The sequence below is a fragment of the Triticum dicoccoides genome, chromosome 5B (assembly GCF_002162155.2).
Source record: "Triticum dicoccoides isolate Atlit2015 ecotype Zavitan chromosome 5B, WEW_v2.0, whole genome shotgun sequence".
Classification (NCBI taxonomy): domain Eukaryota; kingdom Viridiplantae; phylum Streptophyta; class Magnoliopsida; order Poales; family Poaceae; genus Triticum; species Triticum dicoccoides.
The window spans coordinates 467652248-467667655 of record NC_041389.1 but is presented as its reverse complement, the minus strand read 5'-3'; the positions used below and the strand labels follow the sequence as shown (position 1 = coordinate 467667655).

General features: G+C 47.3%; 1 protein-coding gene across 1 annotated transcript; it reads left to right on the top strand.

Annotated features, from left to right (window-relative positions):
- The first annotated feature begins 5986 nt into the window (after positions 1 to 5986).
- On the top strand, positions 5987 to 14035 carry LOC119310864 (phenylacetaldehyde reductase-like). Its single transcript, XM_037586484.1, has 6 exons — positions 5987 to 6193; positions 6280 to 6449; positions 10669 to 10854; positions 12960 to 13122; positions 13324 to 13513; positions 13622 to 14035. The coding sequence occupies exons 1-6, from the start codon at positions 6079 to 6081 to the stop codon at positions 13827 to 13829; spliced, it is 1032 nt and encodes a 343-aa protein (XP_037442381.1). The 5' UTR covers positions 5987 to 6078; the 3' UTR covers positions 13830 to 14035.
- The last annotated feature ends 1373 nt before the right edge of the window (positions 14036 to 15408 follow it).

Sequence of the window (15408 nt, the reverse complement as noted above, 5' to 3'; positions counted from 1 at the left end):
GGCCAAGCGGCGGGAAGCGACCCCCTTTAGTACCGGGTGGTGGCACAAACCGGTACTAAAGGCCCCCCCTTTAGTACCGGTTTGTGCCACGAACCGGTACTAAAGGTGGTGCGCTAGCGCAGGTGCGGTGCGGAAGTTTAGTCCCACCTCGCTAGTCGAGGGGCTACCGCACTGGTTTATAAGCCCCAGTGCGGTAGCTCTCTCGAGCTCCTCTCCTAATCAGGCCTACTGGGCCTACCTATCCTCCTCGCCTTGTGGGCCTACTGGGCCTTCGCGGGCCTGCATCCTGGCCCAACGAAAGGTTGTGTCGCTAGTCGTATGCAGGCCGCTTTGGCCCAGTAGGCGGGCTTTTTTTTCTTAATTTTTTTTGCTTTATTTTTTTTGTTTTATTTATTTTTGAGTTGTTTTTTGTTGTATTTAGAGTTTCTTTGTGAATATTTTTGCTTTAGGTACAAAAAAGTACAAACTTTCTGTTAGTACCGGTAGATTTCAAATTTGAATAGTTTAAATTTTGAATTATTTGAAATTTGTGTGAATCACTAGTTTGTGAATAACTTAACTTTGAAAAAAGTTTTTTCAATAATTCTTTTTTCTTATGTTTAATATTAGTGTGTCTTATCATTATATTCAATTTAGTAATGCTTAGGTTATTTAAAAAATGAAATGCCTTTGTTACAGTTTAGTTTTCGTCGGAAACCCTGATACTTCGAAAGAGATTGTCCATTTTGTACACGAAGTGCATCCAGTTTTTGCCGTAACCCTCTCTACTTTCTTGCACATGCTATATGTATGAAATTATGATACCATGCCAACTTTCAACCTTTTCTGAGTTCATTTGAATTGCTTTTCAATTTCAGGGTCATTTAGCTGGAAAAAAATCAGTAAATGCATGAAAAGAATTTGTTTGCACATAAAATTTCTTCGCGTTTCAAATGCCAAAACACATAACTACCCTAACTATTACAGACATTCCCTTCTGGGTGTGAAACACAGAAGAAAGTGATCATAGTGAAGCCGATCACATCCCAGATCTTTGGGTGTGAAACTTTTTCTTCGCGTGTGTCCCTTTGCGCCGTAACCATGGAAAATCTTCATCATTTAACGGGATGCTCGGGTCAATATTCACTGTGAATGGAGCAATTTCATCAAACTTTTCATAATTTTCTGACTTGTCTGTCTTGTCATCCACTCTCACGATGTTTCTCTTCCCAGAAAGAACTACGTGCCGCTTTGGCTCATCGTACGATGCATTCGCTTCCTTATCTTTTCTTTTTCTTGGCTTGGTAGACATGTCCTTCACATAGAAAACCTGTGCCACATCATTGGCTAGGACGAATGGTTCGTCTGCATACGCAAGATTGTTGAGATCCACTGTTGTCATTCCGTACTGCGGGTCTTCCGTTACCCCGCCTCATGTCATATTGACCCATTTGCACCGAAACAAAGGGACCTTTAAACCACGTCGATAGTCAAGTTCCCATATGTCCTGTATATAATCATAATATTTTTCCTTTCCCGTCTTGGTTTCTGCATCAAAGCGGACACCACTGTTTTGGTTGGTGCTCTTCCTATCTTGGGCGATCGTGTAAAATGTATTACCATTTATCTCGTACCCTTTGAAAGTCATTATATTCGAAGATGGTAACTGGGACAGCAAGTATAGGTCATCTTCAATAGAGGTGGCATGCATGGTACGTGTCTGCAACCAGTTGGCGAAACTCCTGGTTTGTTCATGTGTAATCCAGTCATCAGACCGCTCCGGGTGTTTGGAGCATAGCAAATTTTTGTGTTCATCCATATACGGAGCCACCAAGGTGGAATTCTGTAGAACTGTGTAGTGTGCTTCAGTGAGAGAATGTCCGTCCATACATATTATTTGTTCCCCTCCTAGCGTGCCTTTTCCATCCAGTCTGCCCTTATGCCGCGATTCAGGAACACCAATCGGCTTAAGGTCAGGAATAAAGTCAATAGAAAACTCAATGACCTCCTCATTTTGATGGCCCTTGGAGATGCTTCCTTCTGGCCTAGCACGGTTATGAACATATTTCTTTAAGACTCCCATGAACCTCTCAAAGGGGAACATATTGTGTAGAAATACAGGACCCAAAATGTTAATCTCTTCGCATAGGTGAACTAGGACGTGCGTCATGATGTTGAAGAAGGATGGTGGGAACACCAACTCGAAACTGACAAGACATTGCACCAAATCATTCTGTAACATTGGTATGATTTCTGGATCGATTACCTTCTGAGAGATTGCATTGAGAAATGCACATAGCTTCACAATGGCTAATCGAACGTTTTCCGGTAGAAGCCCCCTCAATGCAACCGGAAGCAGTTGCGTCATAATCACGTGGCAGTCATGAGACTTTAGGTTCTGGAACTTTTTCTCTGCCATGTTTATTATTCCCTTTATATTCGACGAGAAGCCAGACGGTACCTTAATACTGAGCAGGCATTCAAAGAAGATTTCCTTCTCTTCTTTGGTAAGAGCGTAGCTTGCATGACCCTGATGTATGCCGTCTTCTCTGTGCATACGTTGCTGGTCCTCCCGTGCCTCAGGTGTATCTTTTGTCTTCCCATACACGCCCAAGAAGCCAAGCAGGGTCACGCAAAGATTCTTCGTCACGTGCATCACGTCGATTGCGGAGCGGACCTCTAGGTCTTTCCAATATGGCAGGTCCCAAAATATAGATTTCTTCTTCCACATGGGTGCGCTCCGTACGCGTCCTTCGGAACAGGTTGTCCGCCAGGACCCTTTCCAAATATCACCTTCAAATCCTTGACCATATCATGTACATCAGCACCAGTACGGTGGCGAGGCTTCGTCCGGTGATCCGCCTCACCTTTGAAATGCTTGCCTTTCTTTCTTACGGGATGTCTGCTCGAAAGAAATCGACGATGTCTCAGGTACACATTCTTCTTACAACTATTCAAATATATACTGTCGGTATCATCCAAACAGTGCGTGCATCCGCGGTATCCCTTGTTTGTCTGTCCTGAAAGGTTACTGAGAGCAGGCCAATCATTGATGGTCATGAACAGCAACGCCTTTAGGTCAAATTCTTCCCCCATGTGCTCATCCCACGCACGTACACCTGTTCCATTCCACAGTTGTAAGAGTTCTTCAACTAATGGCCTTAGGTACACATCAATGTTGTTGCCGGGTTGCTTAGGGCCTTGGATGAGCACTGGCATCATAATGAACTTCCGCTTCATGCACAACCAAGGAGGAAGGTTATACAAACATAGAGCCACAGGCCAGGTGCTATGGTTGCTGCTCTGCTCCCCAAAAGGATTAATGCCATCTGCGCTTAGACCAAACCATACGCTCCTTGCGTCATCTGCAAACTCCTTCCCGTACTTTCTTTCGATTTTTCTCCACTGCGACCCGTCAGCGGGTACTCTCAACTTTCCGTCTTTCTTACGGTCTTCTCTATGCCATCGCATCGCCTTGGTATGCTCTTTGTTTTGGAACAAACGTTTCAACCGTGGTATTATAGGAGAATACCACATCACCTTGGCAGGAATCTTCTTCCTGGGGCGCTCGCCCTTGACATCACCAGGCTCATCGCGGCTGATCTTATAGCGCAATGCACCACATACCGGGCAAGTGTTCAAATCCTCGTACTCACCGCGGTAGAGGATGCAATCATTAGGGCATGCATGTATCTTCTGCACCTCTAACCCTAGAGGGCAGACAGCCTTCTTTGCTTCGTACGTACTCTCGGGCAATTCGTTGTCCTTTGGAAGCATATCCTTTATCATTACCAGCAACTTTCCAAATCCCTTGTCAGATACACCATTCTCTGCCTTCCATTGCAGCAATTCTAGTGTGGTGCCCAGCTTTTTCTTGTCACCTACTCAATTCGGGTACAACAATTTTTTGTGATCCTCTAACATGCGCTGCAACTTCTTCTTCTCCAAATCACTTGCGCAGTTTCTCTTTGCATCGGTAATGGCCCGACCTAGATCATCAACGGGCTAATCTGATGCCTCTTCTTCAGCTTCTTCCCGCATTGCCGGCTCAGCTTCTTCTAGCATTACCGGCTCAGCTTCTTCTCCCATTGTTGTATCATCGTATTCAGGGAACCCATGGCCAGGATAGCTGTCGTCGTCCTCTTCTTCTTCATTGTCTTCCATCATAACCCCTCTTTCTCCGTGCTTGGTCCAAACATTATAGTGGGGCATGAAACCGGACTCAAACAGGTGGACGTGAATGGTTCTTGACATAGAGTAATTATGACCATTCTTACAGCCAGCACATGGACAAGGCATAAAACCATCCGCCCGCTTGTTTGCCTCAGCCGCAAGCAAAAAAGTATGCACGCCCTCAACGAACTGGGGAGAACATCGGTCATCGTACATCCATTGCCGGCTCATCTTCATTACACAACACCGAATAGACCAAATTAATACAAGTTCATACATAAAGTTCATACAACACTTAAATGCAACAAACAAATAACTCTCTAGCTAAAGCATTTAAATGCAACAACAAATGCGATCAAGATCGCAACTAAGGTAACATTTGATCCAACAGCATAATGATACCAAGCCTCACTATCGATGGCATATTTTCTAATCTTTCTATTCTTCAAGCGCATTTTCTCCATCTTGATCTTGTGATCATCGACGACATCGGCAACATGCAACTTCAATTCCATCTTCTCCTCCTCAATTCTTTTCAATTTTTCTTTCAAGTACTCGTTTTCTCTTTCAACTAAATTTAACCTCTCGACAATAGGGTCGATTGGAATTTCCGGTTCACATACCTCCTAGATAAAAATATCTATGTCAACTTGATGGGCATAATTTGTCATAAACACGAAATGCAACAAATAGTTTTAAAAGAGAATATACCACATCCGAATCATAACAAGGATGAGGGCCGACGGGGACGGATATCAAAATTATGGCACTACGTATAACAAACAACGTACGGGTAAGATAATTATTACATGATTAACTATATATCCAAATCACACAAACATCAATTTTTTATATAAAATTTCATGAACAAGAGGCTCACCACAAGGTGGTGCCGGCGACGGGACGGTGCGGGCGATCGACGGTGGTTACGACGGATATTTAGAAGGCACTAAGTAAACCACACCTACATATGCAAACTAAGTGTTATTTTTGACCTCAAATTGCATACAAATCAATACTAGCACATATATATATTTCCTCCCAAATTACTAAACTCACAAATTAGTAACTATATAAAGCATTGCAAGAGCTAATCTAGCAATGAGAGATGAAAGGACAAAGTTGCTAACCTTTGTGATCACTTGAATGGATGGGGGCCTTCAAATCTTGACAAATTTTGGGCAAAATGTGTGATGAGCTCGAGGGGAGAAGAGGAAGAACATAGAGGAGAGGAGAGGGGAAAGGGGAAAGAACAGAGCGAGCTAGACGAAGGGTTTATATGCAGGAGCACCTTTAGTACCGGTTCGTGCCACGAACCGGTACTAAAGGTGCTGGAGGGGGGCCAGACTGACAACATCCTGCCACCACCCTCATTAGTACCGGTTCGTGGCACGAACCGGTTCTAAAGATTAGCCACAAACCGGTACTAATGAGAGCGGCCCGGCTAGCCGTTGGAACCGACACTAATGTATGCATTAGTGCCGGCTCTAATACAAATCGGCACTAATGTGCTTCACGTTTGACCCTTTTTCTACTAGTGCTAGATCGCTAGTAACAACCAGAAACGCACTTGAGGCATCTGGCGCCATCCAGCCGGCGACGAAAAGGTCGCAGCGCGATGGGCTCTGACTTCCGAGGTTACGCGCCAATTGCTCTTCTGTCGTCTCGACACCCTGTCGCGAGGAGTCCTTGTTTACTCGGCGTAATCTTTTTGCTGCCGATTTGCGCCGTGGAGTCTACCGGCAAGTGGGTGGAGAAAGTCTCAAGCCGCCAGGCTGCGACGCAGACATAAAGAGCCGACGAGGCCGAAGAGGCAGCAGCATTCCAGCAAACGTGTGCGCACCAAAGGTGTGCGCAGGCACTACTTTCCCTTCCAGCGAACCATCCCCGTCCCGCGGGTGTTGACTCAGCTAGAGGAGGAGAAGGATGGCACCGCCGCGACACGTTTGCGTGACCGGCGGCGGCGGGTTCATCGCCTCGTGGCTCGTCAAGCTGCTCCTCTCCCGGGGCTACGCCGTCCACGCCACCCTCCGCGACCCATGTATGTCTTGCCTTGGTATTATACTTATACGGTTATACCCGGTCTGATCATCCGGCCAAGTTGGTAACGGCGGGCTGCTGTTTCAGGTGATCCGAAGAACGCCCATCTGATGCAGCTGGACGGGGCAGCGGAGAACCTACGCCTGTTCAAGGCCGACGTGCTCGACCGCGCCGCGCTGGCCTCCGCCGTCGAGGGGTGCGAGGGCGTCTTCCATGTCGCGTCCCCTGTGCCCCTGGATAAGCTCGTCGATCCTGAGGCAAGTACACATCTGTCGGTTCACCGTGTGCGTCGTACTGTTATTAGTTCACAAATTTGCATAATTCCCACGATTTCTTGGTGCATCCGTGGAGTCTCTCATAACCGTAGTAGCATGAGGGAATTGTTTAACTGAATATTGGTTTTTTCTACTAGTATTATTCTTGTGGCCGTCGACGTAAATATAAATTTACCATCGATATCTACTTATATGTATCTATGAAGAGAAGTTAACATTATCCTCCTGAACTTGTCCTATATACAGGTTCGTTTTACAACCCTAAACTTCAATCTGGTTTGATTTAACCCCAGAAATTTTAAAATGATACCGGTTTTGAACTATTAAGCAGTGCCACATCACGTATATGTCTACACACACTCTCTTCCATGGCATCTCATTTTCTTTCTTTTGGCAGTTAAACTAAAATATGAGATTTATCTCAAACCATACGTCAATTTTAGATGTAAGATTACCATATTGTTCACTGAGTTATGCCTGATTTACTAAAACATGTTGTATAACTTTAAACCCAAACTTTGAACTAAAAATCTTAAATTTACCTTAAATAACTTTAGCTAAATTGAACAATATTGGTCGCTCGATTATTCCCAATTTACTAGGATTTTAAATTATTCTGTGTAGCCTGAATTTTGAAGTTAAACTTAAAACTAAAACATGAACTTCCCGCACAAAAAAAACTAAAACATGAACGTTCCCTCTAAACTGTATGTGAACTTTCTCTAAAAAGATTCATATTGGTAAATGAATTATAAATAATCTACTGGATTTTACCGGATTTTTTTATAGACTTGGTCAAACATAAAAAATGACTTAGGACAATCTTAGAACTTCAGTTATTTCGGACTAGAGTGAGTAAAAACATTTATGGCGTTAATCATGGTTGTATATTCGTAAATTTTGGGTGAAAATATAAACACGTACGATCACTCCTCTCTCGGTTTCCGCACAAAGTGGAAGCATATGGTCATATTTTGGACACAAAATATCAGTACTATTCATAACAAAAAAAATCAAAGGAAGTCTATAGTAATATTTCCATGCAATGTTTGGATAATTGTCATACCTTCGCAAAAGAAAACCATGTGTTTATTTAAATATAGTCAGAAGTGCTTCCGTAGATGTTGTCCCATCATCATCCATTCTAGCCAAAAATATTTGCAAAAATAATAATCAATTCAGGACAATAACACGCCTAAAGTTAAACCACGGCAAGAAAAATACGATAGCCAATCGAGTGTGATGCATCTTGCTGTATAAAATAAGTGAAATAAAAGGTGCCATATATCTTATTCTGAGAAACAAATCAAACACCGTATCTTCATCATTGCTTTACTTAATCCAACACCATCATGTTCTTACACATGCACTTCTCGCAGAAAAAAGAAAAGAAGTTCATACATATGCACGTTGCTTTTCATGAGCACTCTGGATCTTTTTTATTTCCTTTTATTAGAGCAACGAGCACTCTGGATCTGCTTTTTCTTTTTTTGAGAGGAACTCTGGATCTGCTCGAAATCACTAATTGAGAAGTATTTTTTGCAAAGATCACTCCCACCTCCTCAGGTTCTGACAAGTAGCGTGCTGCATGTGTGTCACTTGTCGCAACCCGCGAGTTTTTTTCATCGATCCGTTTATTCAAAACGTTTTATCTCTCAAACCGTGCGTCCAAATCTCGAGCCATTTCCACCGTTGGATTCCTCGCGTCGAGATCTTCAAAATTAGATCCCATGTTGATAGATTTTGAAGAACCATTTTTTCATGAAAAAACCGAACCAAAAAACCGACCAGAAGCACGGTTTTTTCCCTTTTCGAAAGAGGCACGACCATGCCTCTCTCGCGAAATCACAAGCGTGCCTCTCGCGGAAGCAAAACCGTGCTTCTCGCGGAAGGAAAAAACGAAACGTGTTTTTGTTTTGTTTCCGAGAGGCACGGTCATGCCTCTCGCGAAAGCACAACCATGCCTCTCACGAAAGTAAAACCGTGTCTCCCGCGGAAGAAAAAAAACAGAAAGCGCATTTTTTTGTCTCCGAGAGGCACGGTCGTGCCTCTCGCGGAAGCAAAACCGTGCCTCTCGCGAAAGAAGAAAAAATAGAAAATGCATTTTTTTTGTTTCCGAGAGGCATGGTCGTGCCTCTAGCGAAAGCAAAACCGTGCCTCTGGCGGAAGAAAAAAAATGCATTTTTTTTCCGTTTACGAGAGACACGGTCGTGTCTTTCACGAAAGCAAAACCATGCCTCTCACTGAAGAAAAATCGTGCGTCTAGCGGAAGAAATAAACATCGAAAATGTGTCTTTTTTTCTTTTCTGAGAGGCATGGTTGTGCCTCTCTCAGAAGCAAAACCCTGCCTCTCACGAAAGACAAAAAAGGAAAACGCGAATACTTTTGGTCCAAAAGCTAAGAGCAACTCTAGCAGACCCCGCAAAAGACGCGAACCCGCAAAATTCCGGCGATTATGCGGGTTCAGCCCATCTTTCCGGCCAGAACAGAGCCCACATACTCGCCCGGCCCGTAAAAAAAATTGCCGCGGCCCGCAAACCGCACGCCCCAACCACTATATCTACGGTTCGGCGGCGCGTTTGCGGGTCAAAACCCTATCCCCCCCCTCCCCGCCGCCGAGCCACGCAATTCCCCACCCCCCTCTCCACATTTGTCGCCGCCGGCGACCACCTTCCGCCTCCAGCCGCCATGTGGGGCCGCATGAGGAGCCCCGGATGCGGCTCCGGCAGCAGATCCGGCGACGGCAGCGACCCCGAGCGTGAGCGGCGCGTCCGGTCGGACGGCGCGAGGAAGCGCGGGGAGAATAGGTGGACCAACCGCAGCCTCTCGCCGCCTCCGAGCTTCCTCGTCTGGGAGACGGAGGAGTACGACCGTCGGGACGGCCGTACACCGTCCTCGGCCGCGGGCTCGTCCTCGGCGGCGAGAGCTTCTTCCTACGCCGGGAGCTCCTCCTCTTCCGACGCGCGCCTTGTCCTCGTGAAGAGGGAGTGGTCGGAGGAGCCGAAGGACGTCGAGTTCGTCCCCGTCAAGGAGGAGCCCGAGGAGCTCGGCCGTTGCGGAGTCGTCGGGCCGGAGGACTTCACCGATGTGGGCGCGGTTGCGGCTGCCATTGCCGAGCGGAGCGTGCGCGAGGAGGCGGAGCGCCGGCTCCACGACAAGGAGATCGAAGACCTCCAGTGGTGGCAGGCGGTCGTGGCCAACCTCGCCGCCAAGGCGAAGGACAACGAGTGGCGGCGCATCCACGAGGAGTAGAGGGCGAAGTACATCGATCTCTGCTGCTCTGGCGAGGAGTATTGAGCTCCTCGGAGGCGTCGTCCATGGCCGCGAGCTCGCCGCCGTGAGATCCTCACCCCCCTAGTACTAGTACTGATGTAGTATGTATTATGAACTAGTGTTTGCAGTGCTTGATCATGTAAAATATATGTAGTATGTAGTATGAACTTCCTGCGAAACTATATTTTCAAATTATGCAGTTTCATTTACGGTTTCTGTTCGGCCACGCTAATTTTCGACCCGCAAACGAGATCTTCGTGAAACTGCAAACGCGTTTTGCGGGTCGAGATTTTGCGGGGTCTGCTAGAGTTGCTCTAAGGAAGACCGGTGAAAAACTAAAACATCGAAAAAAACCCCAAAAAACATATAAAAAGCCAAAAATGCGTGCTGAAAAATAAAAATAAAAATAAAATCCGAAGGCAGCGCCCAAAGCACGACACGTGATGGGGGCTGAGAGCACGCCAAGTGGCGTCGATCGTTGTGAGGTTTCCGAAGGAGCGCTCGCCAATTAATTGCTCTCGGATCTGCTCGGTCTCCCCTTGTAGACTCCCCAATAAATAAATAAAAAGGCACATCACCGGCCCATGAAGTGACAACGCCAAACAATTTTATTAATTTGGGTCCACCATGTTAGGTTAGGTAAATTGAACGGTTACAGTTTCATTATTTTAGAAGTTCCTCTAGATTGAGGACCGGTATTTTCTGATTAACATGGATTTTTCTAGCAAATCTCTCTATTCTCTTCTGTTTTGTGTTTTTAGTATATAACTGATTGATAATTGATAGAGATGGATACTCTTAGAAGAAAGTCACTTACTATTGTTGAGACGATTACATGTGTTTTTCGTTGAAGGGATTACCAGTGTTGTTGGAATTGTAGAATCTTTGATGGTATGATTCTAATCGTGTGCCAATTTTAACCGTGCAGTCGGAAGTAATTGTGCCTGCTGTGAAGGGCACCTTGAATATTCTAGAAGTTTGTTCTACTATGAAGGTCCAGAAAGTTGTTGTGGTGTCATCCACTGCTACTGTTCATTTCAACCCGAACTGGCCTCAGGGTAAACCCAAAGATGAGAGTTGCTGGTCGGACAAAAAGGTGTGCATGGAAAATGAGGTTAGTATGTTTGAAGTTAAGAATCGATAAACAAATCAGTTGCAACGTGCCTTGTGATGTAAGAAGCCTATTATACAAGAGTAGAAAACATACATGCATTCCATGTAGCACGCACGGGCTAGACTTTCCATCTGATATGAAGACACTTAGTGATAATAATTAGGAGTGTATTCGATCACCCACATTAGAACGTGCATTCTGATAAACTTGTGAAGTCTAGAGCCGCACCCACCCCCGCGTCGCCAACCCTAGGCACACGGGGGGTGATCGTGCCACCGGCCCTATGCCCCCTCCTCCCCTCGCCTCCTCCGTCCAGCCGCCGCCTGAGGCCTCGCCAGCGAAGCCTGGCCTATGATGCCGGTGGCGGGGCCTTATCCCTCGCGCGGTGGTGGCGATTTTTCCGGGCAACGGCGACGCATCGTTCGGCGGAGATCCGGCGGCAAGGATCGGCGGAGATCCGGCGGCATGCGTGACGGCGGCGTCAGTGGAGGCGCAAACTCCCCGCGGCGGAGTCACCCCTGTGGTGGTGGCCGAGATCGCCGATCTGGTCTAGCCCAGATGGGCGTGGGCGGGCCGACGGTGGCAGTGTGCATCTACAAGCGAGCGTGGTGGGCCTGACGGCGGCAGCTGTAGGCACCATGGTGGTGCCATGGCCGGTGATGCGGCGGCGGCCTGGATCCCTTCGTCCAGTCCCCGGCAGAGATGGCGGGAGTCCGTGCACGAGATGCTGGAGGGAGGATCTTCGAACAGATCTGGGTGAAAACCTGCTTTCGGCTAGCTGCCAAGGCCGGCGGTGGCGGTGTTGTCTGCGTCGTTCCCTTCTTGAAGGCATCGCCGTAGAGAAGTTCAAGGCCACTCTATGCTATCTCCGGGGGAAACCCTAGATCAATCAGATGACGGTGGCGCTATGGTGGCGTATCCCTCTTGGAGGTGTACACGGACCGAGGGACCAGCGGAAGGCTTTTTTGGTGGAGCGGTGCTTCAGCTTACATATTGCTGGCGGCGGATCTCGGCGGCATGGCGCCGTGGAGAATCGATGTACGATGCGCGAAGATGGACTCGCGCAAGGAGGTGAAGCTGTCTGGCGTCCTGGTGGGGTCGACGGCAGCTAGATCGGGCAAGGTTGATGCAACAGTACATCACTGAAGATGGATTGGTGGCATGTGGCTGCAGCGGCCTCATACCCGGCAGGTGTCCTGATTTAGAAGTGTGCTGGACTGGTGGGTGCCACATACCCGGCAGGCGTCCTGATTGGGACCTCAAGTCTTAGATGGTAGGTTTGGCTGCGAGGTCTATTTGGTGTTAGGCCCAGACTATCAGCATCCCTTCATCAACTGGATAGGTGTAGCGACATATATTGCCTAGACGGTGGCTTTAGTCTTACGATTGTATGACTTTGTAAGGTCTTGTGTGAATTATTAATAAAGTGGCCCCATGCATCGTCTAGATGCAGAGACTGGGGGTCCTCCTCCTTTTCTAAAAAAAAAAGAACTCTCAAACTTTTCCTTCCACGATCTCCGTTTGTGAGGCCGTGGATTCGCCTCCTCTTTGCCTGCCACTCTAGCACTGGTGGCGGGGAGTAGAATTCTAGTGCCTCAGCTTTGATTAGTAGATAGGTTAGGTTCTATTCCTCGCAGAAGATGCGCTTAGACGGATGTGGGCGCTTCTTTTTCAAGCCGGTCTTCCGGGCTCTGATCCTCCTCAAATTCGTCCATCGAAACAAATTAGATTGAGCTCTTTTGTAGATTCCTGCCAGCTCATTGGGGCGACGAGGTTCGGGTTTCTCGTCGCGCGTAAGCAACGACGAGAATTGGTGGCAGGTTCTTCGGATGGATTCAACGGTTCAACGGCAACGACTGCAGTTCTGGCGCACTGGTCCTTAGGGCACGTGCATGAAGACTCTTGACTGTCATCGACAAGGTCAGACTGGCTTCGGTATGGGAGTGGCGACAACAGCGTGTCGACAACTCGTTCTAGCAGCAACAATGGTCGTTTCGTGATTGTGTCAGAGTTGTATATATTTACCGTGTAATATCCATGTTGTATTTCAATTTTCTTCTCTAGTCCGAGGGCTAAGTTCAACTCTTTACAATTTTGGTTGGCAGCTTTGGTATTTTCTTGCAAAAACTGTTGCTGAAGAGACATCCTGGGAATATGCAGAAAAGACTGGGCTAGACATCGTTACAGTATGCCCTTGTATTGTTTTTGGTCCACAACTACAACCTGTTGTCAATACCACCAGCGAACTTCTTCTCTATGTTATAAAAGGTCCCCTCATCATTTCATGTTCTTTTCCATGTCTTGTTTATTTGTAGTAATATCACTTATCTGACAAACTGTCATATCGTGTAATGGAGTGGCTCAGCCCATTAGAATTTTTAAGGGGAAAACATGAAAAATCCTGTGGTGTGTCTTCGAAGAACTTCTTATCTTGTTTTGTCTACTGAAATTTTGTCAATTTCATTGCAGGAGGTCCTAATGCGATGAACGACGTGACGTGGGAGATAGTCGATGTCCGTGATGTAGCTGATGCTTTGCTTCTGGTGTACGAGAAACCAGAATCATCTGGAAGATATATCAGTGCATCAAACTACATTACCACAAAAGCCATGCTGGAATTGTTAAGGAAGGCGCACCCTAACTACAATTACGTAAAGTGGTGGGTCTCTTACCATCCGTTCCTTGTATGCAGCAAATGGCACTTTTTGTTTCCTGAACGGTCGTGTTTTTTTTTCATCGTTTGAACAACTCTCTTTGTTTTCTGCAGCAAGACTGATGCGGAACATAACTCTCCCATCACACCGACCTCGTCGGAAAAATTGAGAAATCTGGGCTGGAAGCCAAGGAAATTGGAGGAGACTCTCCTGGATAGCATCGAATACTACCAGAAGACGGGGCTTCTACAGGATGCGGAGGGAGAGGGATACTCGTGCCACCTTCCTGAAATGTTCAGCTTTTTTCATGCCGCCGAGTAATAAAATCGAGTGTGGTAGTGGTGGTGCCAGTGCTCCCACATATGCCATTGTGCTTTTGAAAATGCTGAATGGTATTTCCGGTAACCATCCCAGGAGACAGGACTTGAAGTATTTAGACGATGATGCCCCAGTGTAAATGATACGATTTTGTAAATGTTCGTATATTTTAAATAAACTTGATCAAATTTTAAACAAGTTTGTACTTAGAAAAAAAAATAGTTGTGTCACATCCCTAGCTTCAGGCATTGCTCTAGGTTAGCTTCATGTGTGCATCATGTCTATATTTTTGAAACTTGAATTGAGGAATATTGGAAGCCTCAAAACCCTAAATAAAAGAGGGGCAAAAACCCTAGAAATCTCATTCATTGCTCCAAAATGCTCCTCTTAAGTGTTTGATAATTTTTGGTAAGGATTCTGGTCCCAACCAAAATATTGAACATTTTTAAGGAGTTATTTTTGGGACTTTGAATTTAATTCATTAGTTATTTGAATTTGAATTATATTCATATAATTAGAATATAATTTCAAATATCCCTGAAATATTTTATAAGCTTTTGGAAAAGTCCATCTAGCAATATAAAATATTCAGTGGAGTTTTTGGCATTGTTTGAATTATTTTTAAAATTCAAAACAGTGGCAAAATAATTTAAATAAAACAAAAACAGAAGAAAAATATAAAACAGAATGTAAATAAAAGCAGAGAGAGAGTTTTACCTCAGCTTACCTCGCAGCCCACCTGGCCCAACTCCAGTGGCCCAGCCGGCCCAGCCCACCTCCTCCCCCTTGTCCTCTTCCTCCTCAGCCAGGAGGACGAACAGAGGCGAGGCGTGGCGCGCGCCGACGCTGCCTCGGCCACCTCCTGCTTCCCCCTGGCCACCTCCTGCTTCCTCTCGTCGCCCTGGACCCCGTCCGCGACGCCACGCACCCCCCCAGGCCTCTCACTCTCTCCCCGAGCTCCTCTCCTCCTCTGGCTCTCTCGCGCGCAGCCACCGAACACACCCGCCGCCGCCGACGAGCTTCCCCGTGGCCACCGGCCACCCCTAGCCTCGCCGATGCGCCCAGGAGCTCCCCCTCGACCCCTCCTTCCTCCCCACCGACCCACGGCCCTACGGACGCGCCACAACGCCGCCGGCATCGCCGTTTCCATCGCCAGCCGTCGAGGATCTTCACCGTCAATTCGCCACCATCGTCGCTTCCCCGAGCTCGCTGACCCTCCCTGCACGATCCCTGTGAGTCCCTGCTTCGTTTCCCCCTAACCCCAAGCCCGATTACGAGCTCTAGCCGCCCCCTCTACCGGAGCCGAGACGCTCCGCCGCACGGACTCGTCGCCGGCGAAGCCCCGGTGACCAAATGGCCCCGCGCGTGCGTCCGTTGCACTCGCAACGACCCGTGGAGCAACGCTAGCGTGGCAGCTAGCTTGTTTGCAAGCTGCAGCGCTAACCCCGCACCCACCCGAGCTCCGGCCGCCGCCTCGGGCTCCATTCCGGCGAACCCCGGCCACCCCCGCACCTCCCGTTGGCCCCCCTAGATGCGCACGGGCACGGGCTACCTTCTGGTGCCCTTCGCACGTCCAGCCGCC

What these genes read in the sequence shown, in the direction of transcription:
- LOC119310864 (XM_037586484.1), top strand. Translation starts at nt 6,079, where the DNA reads ATGGCACCGCCGCGACACGTTTGCGTGACCGGCGGCGGCGGGTTCATC. An exon ending in ATAAGCTCGTCGATCCTGAG is followed by an intron (nt 6,450 to 10,668) that starts GCAAGTACACAT and finishes TTAACCGTGCAG; the next exon opens with TCGGAAGTAATTGTGCCTGC. An exon ending in AACTACAATTACGTAAAGTG is followed by an intron (nt 13,514 to 13,621) that starts GTGGGTCTCTTA and finishes TGTTTTCTGCAG; the next exon opens with CAAGACTGATGCGGAACATA.